The sequence below is a fragment of the Triticum dicoccoides genome, chromosome 7B (genome assembly GCF_002162155.2).
Source record: "Triticum dicoccoides isolate Atlit2015 ecotype Zavitan chromosome 7B, WEW_v2.0, whole genome shotgun sequence".
In the NCBI taxonomy this organism is placed as follows: Eukaryota; Viridiplantae; Streptophyta; class Magnoliopsida; order Poales; family Poaceae; genus Triticum; species Triticum dicoccoides.
The window spans coordinates 605551445-605560944 of NC_041393.1; the positions used below are offsets into that span (position 1 = coordinate 605551445).

The 9500-nt window shown below is 53.1% G+C and overlaps 1 protein-coding gene across 1 annotated transcript; it reads right to left on the reverse strand.

Moving 5' to 3' along the window:
* Positions 1-2912: 2912 nt before the first annotated feature.
* Positions 2913-4101, reverse strand: LOC119339844 (thaumatin-like protein). Its single transcript, XM_037611746.1, has one exon. It carries the CDS (start codon positions 3932-3934, stop codon positions 3185-3187), a length of 750 nt encoding a protein of 249 aa, XP_037467643.1. The 5' UTR covers positions 3935-4101; the 3' UTR covers positions 2913-3184.
* Between the last annotated feature and the right edge of the window lie 5399 nt (positions 4102-9500).

The window sequence follows — 9500 nt, forward strand, 5'->3', positions numbered from 1 at the left end:
CCCTTCGGCTGCTGATTGTTTCACTTCGTCTCCCTCTCTCCGTTTCACCTCCCATTCGTCTGCTTCTTCTGTGCCTATAAAAGAGAGGTCGCTCCTTTCGAGAGAGACACACCATAACATCATCTTCCTCTTGCCACCGAGTTCCAATCTCTGAGTTGCTCCTGCGATCTTCCCCATCCCGGCTTGCGGTGCGCACCGCAGGTCGGGACAGTAGGCTTTCGAAACCCCACCTCTTTGAATGTTGTACGGGAGAAGGACGATAAGGTTTTTGGGGAGCGCTCTGCGCGACTACTAACTGGTTCATCACAGACGATCTGGACGCCAACTGATTGGTTCTTCCCCGACGTCGACAACCTCTTCGACGACATGGTCGGCAGGACATCGACTCCAAGACCAGTGCTTCTGCCACTGTTCCGTACGTTCTCATACTCTTTCCATTTGAGGTTGTGCCATCGTTTCTTGCTCTAGTATCTGCTCTAGATATGTCCCGTTCTAGTTCATATATGCAGATGATATTTACCTTCTCTCTGTGAGATTGCATGACTCATTTTATCCCTGCTATAATAGCCATGTTTTATCTAGTATTTCTATTAATAAAATCATTTGGTAAATTGCTCATATTTCCAACAGTGTTGATCGGGAATCCACCTAGTAGTGTATGTGAGTGTCCGAGCGAAAGCTTCGCGCTATCGGCGTCGGCGGCGCCCATCGGTGTGGTTTGCTTCTTGAAGTCGTCATCATGAGCCTCGTCATGAGAGGGCTGCAGGTGAAAATCTTTGGCTGCACGGACTCGGCAACGGTGACGTCGTGCACCGTCACCCTCTTGGGGGCGTTGTCATGGAGCTCAGGAGTCGTCGGTCCGGCCTCGGCGAGGTGTTAGTTTGTTCTAGGTTTATCTTGTATCTCTGGATTTGCTTTGTAAGAGGGCCTCCTCACCACATTGTATCATTCGACCATGTACTTTATTTTGTTGCTTTATATATAAAGCGAGGCGAGAGTAGTCAGGAGCGGGCTTTGAGCGGGAAAGTGTGCGGCCACGGAAGGGTTTTTTTTTTTGGTAGGCGAGAGTAGTCAGGAGCGGGCGTGGCAGCAGTCCAAGCGCACGCAAAGACGTCTCCGATTTTTTTTTAAAGAACACCTCTGGGCCGGACTACGAATCGATACAGACCCGTGTCGGATGCCTAAACACTTCCAGACCACGTGACCGCGTTTGAGGGTCCACGGTTGGAGATGGCCTTTGAAGTCAACATTCCATCCGTGTTTCTTTCTAGGGCTAATACGACTTGTTTAGGTCTACTGGCTCCATCGTTTTGGGCACGACCTTCACTGGCTAGTCTGTTCTTGCCGTTGACACCGTAAAGTTCCGTGACAAATCGCTCGAACAACGGAGGGACAAAAGTAATTAACTAGAGAAAAGTGCAGCGTACACAAAGTATAATAGACAGAGTGCAGGACCCATGCTGCCATGCACCGTACTGTACAAAACAAACACCATGTTTTTTTTCTTCAAAAAAATACACCCTGTGTTCCACACAACACAATACGAATCCTTCCTTCGACGCGGACGTGGCGAGCAGTCGCCGGCCCACCGGCCACGAGATCATGTGCTGCCTCTCCCTCTAGAGTTTGTCCATCGCCAGTGCATGCACCGCCCACGTGACCGTGAGAAGTGAGAAAGCGGAGCGGAAAAGGTTCGCGTCACGCCTGATCCAAGCACATGATCTTGCTATAGCATTACCGTGATCGATCTAACCTACTCCTTTTTGAATGTTGATCTAACCTACTCCTATCTGAGTAGTTGTTGGATCTTGAAGCTGTGCTGCAGTACGTTCCACGTATATAACCCAACCAACGGCTGTTTTCGCCTCTGAAAAAGCTCCGATCCGGTCACGTGCATCCTCTCTCGATAGCTCTCTTCTTCTTTTCAGTGCCGCACCACGGTTTGTTCAAAAAGTTAAACCAACCGCTGCGCCACGATTCAAACCAGTACTACCCCTGCAACGATCACCGGTAACAAAGCGACTAGTACCACGGCGATCGTTCGTCGTGATCTTTGATTCGCAAGTAGTAGTACGTGCAAGTGTGCAATGCAGGTGCGAGGCGCAGCACATTCAAGTTTGAACGGCAGCATCTCGCAACGGCTCCAGGGCGCCGTGGCTGTTCTGTTCAAAATTGATGCGCCTGCCCCGGAAAGCGGAAAACAGGCAAAAGCTGGAGTGATTGCCAGCCCGTCGGTCGCGACAACTTTCAGCAGAGGATCCTATGATCCATAACTGCGACGTGAATACTGGAGTACACTCTACTGGCTGTAGCCGTGGACTCCGGTTGGTAGAGGGCAGGCAGGTGTGAGGATGACATGAATGAGGTGAGCTTTTCTGCTCGTAAACTCTTTCGAGCTTCAGATGCGAGATTATCTCCAAATAAAGATGCGTATATATACTGGTATTTCTTCAGCGTTTCTTCGGGAATTTATACGCTTTTGCGGGGGAAGACGGTACAAGAGTCGCTGCATTTCGCGGAATCCAAGTATCCAACGAGCTTTTGCTCCGTCCAGCGCCTCGGTTACACCGGAGTGCAAACTGGAGTGTCTTCCTTATTGTTACCACAAGGAGTGGGTGCCTCGAATCCTTCACGTCCTCGATTTATGATGATGTTCCGTGACAAAAGCTCCCTCCCCTCCCCAGCTAATGCGGCGCACTGCACGACGCCCCGTACGGACGACAGTCGTCTTCACCCAAGGAAAGGAGCAGTACCCACTGCTGAAAATGTTCAGATCTGAAGAGCACTTTTTAAAGTACAGCGCTCAAACATTCAGATCTGAACGAACAAGAAATCAAGAGTACGTAGCAATGCAGGAAAAATGAATGCAAGCACGCACGACTGCACGAGGACAGAATCAACCGGGGAGTCCAAATGAAAAATATAAGTAGTTCGATCTGCATATACTGCCATTATACCCAACCATACTATTATACCCATCCAGGCCTACCACAAACCATCACTGGTTCAGTTCACTGCTACTACTACGACTACGAATACCACTGGTGTTATTATCGATCCCGGCACTAACACAGGACGCAACGACAGCAAGAACCTAAGAACAGCACAGCAACAATGCCTCAACTGAATCAACATACTATCACTGTCTTCAGGTTTGGATCAGGATCCGTGGCGGTGGCATGGTCTAGCGGCGGTGGGGGCAGAAGGTGACGACGTAGGAGGTGCCGGCGGCGCAGGTGAGGATGGAGGTCTTGTCATCATACGCGTAGGAGTAGGCCTTGGGGCAGGCCCGCTTGAAGAGCCGCGAGTAGGTCGTCGGCTTGCACTGCTGCGGCCCGCCGAACTGCCCCGTGCAGCAGTACTCGGCGCTGCCGAAGGCGGCGCAGGCGCTGCGGCACCCCACGACCCTGTTGCCTCCGCGGACGGCGAGGCCCGCGGGGCAGACGCTGTTGAGGTCGCTGACGCAGCCGGCGGGGAGGCAGTTGGCGCCGGACCCGTGGTAGGGCCGCATGTCGATGGCCACGTTGTAGCCGTCCACCAGGCTCACGTCGTAGAAGTCCAGCGCCGCGGCGGACGCGCCCAGCGTGATCTCGGCCAGCGTGGCCGGGGGCTCGCCGCCGGCGCCGTTGCAGTAGAGGGCGCCGCCGCAGTCGCCCGTGGCGCACTTGCCGCGGCCCGCGGCGTCGAAGCGGCAGCCCTGCCGGCCCCACACGCGGCCCGACCAGCCAGTGGGGAGGCGGATGGAGGTGGCCCGGTTGGGGAGCAGCTGCAGCCCGCCCCGCGCCAGGATCTCCTTGCCGGCGCCCGGCTGGATGCCCGGCCACACCGTCTCGCCGCACTTGTTGTACAGCGCCAGCGTCGCCGCCGACGCGCCGCCCGCGAGCAGCAGGAGGAGCGACGCCACCGCCACGAGGCCGGTGGTCACCATTGCCATCTCCTGTGTGTGCTTCTTGGCTGCTTGCTCGCGCACACTCGCTGCACTGGACTGGAGTGGAGTGGACAGTGGAGTGAGCTTGCGCAGAGGCTTGGAGTGATTTTGTGGGGTTCGTCGGGGTGTATTTAATGAGGGTTTTGGGGGGTGAAAAAGCTGGATGGAGGGTGGGTTTTGGCTCCGAGTAAAAGGCTGGCTGTAAAGTCTGGGTTCGGTCATCGATCAACCAACCATCATCAGCAGGACCTTTTGCCATGTGAGGAGGTACAGAGCGGAGCGAGATGGAGCGCTAGAAAAATGTACTGCCCGTAAAAACGAGAATATCTAGTCCGAATGGAAAAACTTGTGAACGAGAGAAACTTTCGCCTTCACCGACGGGCGGTTCGCGGCGTTGCGCACAAGTGGAAAGATAGAATGGGCGGTTCACGCCGTGGCACGCAGAAATGGGAAGATGATGGTGCGGTGACACGATCGGCTGTGGCTTGCTGACAAAAACCATGTTTACACACGTTGTATTGAATGCATGCGTCACCATGCGCGTGAGCGTGCATGCGAGTTTGAGTGTTGTTGTCGCTGCCCAGTGTTGGATTGATTGCTCCTGGACGGATCTGCTCGACTCCACTCTCCTGCGTACTCCTACTACGGAGGGAGTGAATAGCACTCTGGTCCGTTGCGGCCACGTGATGGATATGGCCAGCCCGGCCAGCTTGTCTCGCACCACTCCACTGCTCCCACAAACTCTTCTCCTTCACGGACCGGCGCATGCGAGCGAGCTGTCAAGTCAACTCAACTCAACCTATTCGCAAAAAAAAACTCAACTCAACCTACTCCGACTGGGACCAACGTCAAACAGGAACAAAACGCCCTTGTTTTTTTTTTCTATTTACGAAAGAACAAACGAGTTACGCTACAGTAATTGACTGATGTACTTATGCGCAAAAAAAAAGACTGATGTACTACTACTACACGGCCAGAATAGGAGCTGTGTTTTAAAAAAAAATCCTCTCTCAACCCCTCGTGAGATCTGGGACTGGTAGTGCACCGAGCAGGTGAGAAGGGAGCCAGGGCGCGAGCGCGACATGTGAATACGGTGTTGGGCGAACGGTCGTCCGGAGGAAAGCAGGTGGACGGGGAGCGCCGCAGAGATTCGCTGGGCTCCGGCAGCAGCATCGACGTGGTTGTCGTATGCAGGCATGTCTCGCCCCGCGTGCAAGTGTCAGAAGATAGTTCATCGGGGGCAGAAAGAGAAGTCTGCCGGTGCACGCGAGGGGCGCCGTGTCGGTGGGACGCGCATCGTGGCCTCTCTTCTCGCTTTGCTCCGCGGGGCGGACGTACGGGCGCGCCTGAGCCTGACCGCGGCGCAATGGCAGCCCGCCGACGCCGTTGGGCACGCCCGGCGCGATCATATTCGGCAGTCCCGGCCGCGCGAAACGGCCACTGTCACGTGCTACCGCGGGAGGGGAGCAGAGCGGAGTGCCAGCCGGGCGGGCGTCTCCAGCGCATCATCCCAAACGAACGTCCGTTTTGACTGAGTTTTGTCTGTTTGGATACGGTAAAGCCAACTTCACCGCGCGATCCCAAATGGACGTTCGTTTTATCCGGATTTTGTTCGTTTGGGTAGGACAATGAAACCGTGTCCAGGCCTGTCCTGTTATGCGGTGGCCGTGCGTCCAGCGCGCGGCCGCATCCGTTTGCCTCATCTCGTCCGCCAGAGCATAAAAATGCTCATATTTTCATATAAAAATAAGTTTGCACGTCCAAATTTTAATTGTTTAAAAATTAAAATAATTTTACAACCCAATCAAAATTGTCTCTAATAAAGATATTTTTACAACCAAATCGAAATTGCCTTGAATGAACGTAAAACGAACCAATACATCTATCGGTTGCCAACATGCTCCCACACGTGCTTAACCAAGTCATTTTGAAGAGCCTTATGAGTGTACGCAACTCACGATGGAACTGGCAGACCTCATCAAACGTGGCTGGTTCTTGGTGCAGGGGCTCAACATTGTCACCTTGAAAATCAAATCCTTGGTCGAAGATACTATCATCACGTTCGTCCTCGACGATCATGTTGTCTAAAAATCACACAAGCAGTCATCACCTCCCAAAGCTTCCTTTCATGTCATGACAGTGCAGGGTATCAAACGATGCCCCATTGGGATTGAAGCACACCAAAAGCACGTTCCACATCCTTTCTAGCACTCTCTTGCATTTGGACAAATCTCTTTCTCTTCTCATCTTGGGGCTTCGAGATTGTCTTCACAAAAGTTGACCACTGAGGATGTATACCATCAGCTAAATAGTATCCTTTGTTGTACTGGTGGCCATTGATCTCAAAGTTGACAGGTGGGGAGCGGCCTTCTGCAAGCCTCGCGAAGACTGGAGAACGTTGCAGCACGTTGATATCATTGTGAGAACCTGCCATGCCGAAGAAAGAATGCCATATCTAGAGATCCTGTGATGCCACCGCTTCAAATATGATAGTGCACTCGCCTACATGCCTCTTGTACTGGCCCTGCCAAGCAAATGGACAGTTCTTCCACTCCCAGTGCATACAATTTATGCTGCCAAGCATGCTTGGAAAGCCTCTAGCTGCGTTGGTCGCCAACAATCTCTCTGTATCAGCGACAGTTGGCTGCCTCAAGTACTCTGGACCAAACACCTCGATCACAGCCTGACAGAACTTGTACATTGACATCAGACATGTTGTCTCGCTCATACGCACGTACTCATCCACCAGATCGCATGGAATTCCATAGGCAAGCATGCGGACGACCGCGGTGCATTTCTGGTAAGAGGAGAACCCAAGCTTGCCAAGGGCATCCGTCTTGCACTTGAAGTATGGGTCATGAGCAACCACTCCCTCTCGGATACGATTGAACACATGCCTTCCCATTCGAAAACGGTGTCGGATTTTATCTGGCTTGAAGAGCGGTTTGTTGGAAAAGTAATCGACATAGAGCAGGGCGTGGCCTCTCTCCCTGTTGCGGTTCAGGTTGGGAGCACGGCCAGGGACTGACCCCCTGTATCGAGGAAGCTGCCGTTGAATGTGGTCGTGAACGACCAGTGCAGCCACCACAAGATCTTCATCATCCAACGACGAATCGTCCGATGAACAAAGGAAGTGGTGAAAGAAGAACCCGTCTCCACTGTCCATACCTTTGTGGGCAAAATGTCGAACACCTTGCGATCGTGGTGGAGAAGAGGCCGCGATGATCACCTCGACGCAGCAGGGTGGTTGCCGGCCGGCTACTGGCCGCTCTGGAGCCGTCCGAAGCTGTCGCGGCCGCCATGGTACGTCGCCGGCGGTCGTGTCTCATCTGCCACCGGCAAAGACGGCGACGACCAAACCTCCTCCGATCGACGGCCAAAACTACAGCGAAAGCGCGGGCGTGGTGGCGGCCATGTCTACACGTGGTTTGGTATGGACGGCCGGGGGCTGCGCGGTGAGGAGGCGGCCGGAGAATAGCGGCGACGCCGGCGATGGGGCGGGGCGGAAGAGAGAGGGTCCAAGCGTTGGGAGGGAGGGACTGCTAGTGTCCCTGACAGGCGGGCCACGGGAGGGACAAGGGCGTGCGTCGCGGCCGTCCGCGCGCGTCTGTTTCACCTCAAACCGAGCTCAACTTTGAGCCGGTGATGAGTCGAAAACGGACGGATTCCGGACATTTGTCCGTTTGAGGCCGCGCGTTGGGCCGCGCTATTCGTCCGTTTTACCCCAAACGGACGCACCTGGACAAGATGGGGTCGCACGGTGGAGTTGGCCTAATGTCCTAGGATGCGCCGGCCGTACGTCCAACGCGCGAACGCAATCCTACCGCATTCCGTCGGCGTACATTTTTCTTTTCAAGCACATATATGTTTTTCATCATTGATTTTTGATACATGAAAGTACATGACCAAATTGACTAGAAAAGTAAGACAAAAAAAACAAGAACCACACAAGAAGACATTTTAAAAGATATCAACTTCCATAACTGCTCACGTAAGTTAGATTACTGTCTTCTCGATGCATTCATTATTGATCTGCGGAATCTCGATCTTGCGTGCTCCTTTCTTCTTCGAGTCTAAAGCAGTAGGCATTGCTTCCTCGCATCTAGTCTCATATCTAGCCTCTATTCTAGTAACAAGTGCACTAGTCTCATATCTAGCCTCTATTCTAACTAAAAGTGCACGAACATCTACTAAATTGCGCTCTATCAATATATCGATGTACTCTTCTTCCCAATACCAAAAGTTGCATCCATTCTACACAATAAAAATTTAAGTTAGCACAACTAGTCAAATCCGAGAGCACAACCGAAGCTAAGTAGCACATACCTCATCGGTTGAGCACTTGATGAACACCCATCTGGGATGCTCCGGCGTTGTAGACACGCGGCGCAAGACCTTCTTTGGCTAGTGGTCACACTTAATGAGTGGCAAGGGTGCGCCAACGAGCTTTTGGGCCAGCAACGAGCCCGACAGATGGTCGTTCGTGTATCTGCCGGCGAACCGCCGACAGTGTAGATTCGAGCGGCTAGAGGAGGAGTCGGTACCTGCATGTGGCATTGCGGCCTTGCCAGGGTCTCCCGGCCCGGTGCCCGGCCAGTCCATGGCATGATGCCGCCTCCCGCAGCCGGGCGAGCTCAAGTCCGGCCGGATCCGCTCCAAATCCGACCGCCGGGAGCGCAAATCAGGTGGTCGTGGTTGGGTAGCTCAGGTCGTCGAGGGCTGCGACAAGGGTTGGGCCGAGCGCACGACGGAGCTGCACAATGGCAATGGTAGCGGCAGCGGCGGCGAGGGACGAGAGTGGCGGGGGTGCGGCTGGAGTGCTCGGTGGAGAGACGGGGGATAGAAAAAGGTAGGCCTGTGCCACCGACGGACGGGCCAGGGGAGGACAAGCAGGCGCGGCCCGGCCATGCGCACGGTGTCCGTTTCACCTTAAAGGCGGTCCAAACTTGGATCGGGGATGGGTCAAAAGCGGACATAAAACGGACAAAAGTCCGTTTGCGCCCGCGCGCTTGGCCATCTGGTATGTTCGTTTTGCCCAAACGGACGCACCCGCACATGATGGGGTCGTGCACTGGAGTTGGCCTTATGTCTCTGTCGCATCCCCGCACTAGGAGGATAACACATAGGATACCATGATACCATTTTTCAAAAAAATCAATTTATACGTTTCAAAAAGTTTTGGAAAAAAATTATTGGTGTCCACATCACATATATGTATAATTCCTAAAAAAATCCAGGTCGAAATTCCAAATATACAGCGAGAAACCAAAAAAGGACAGATCCAGCATAAATAGCGCCAACAAAGACAAAAGTCAAATGGCACTATTCACAGCCGGATTTGTCTATTTTGTTTATTAGAATTTGGACCTGAAAGTTTTAGGGATTGTACATTCATGCGATGACATCCACAATATTTTCCAGAATTTTTTGAAATGGTATCATGAGAGTATTTGGGAGGTGGCATCACCTAATACTCTCCCATCTTGCATTGTCTTGTTCCAAGACAATACTGTGACTGGCGGCGCAAACGGTTCGCTGAAACCGCGAACCATGGATCTCCTAGGTGTGACCA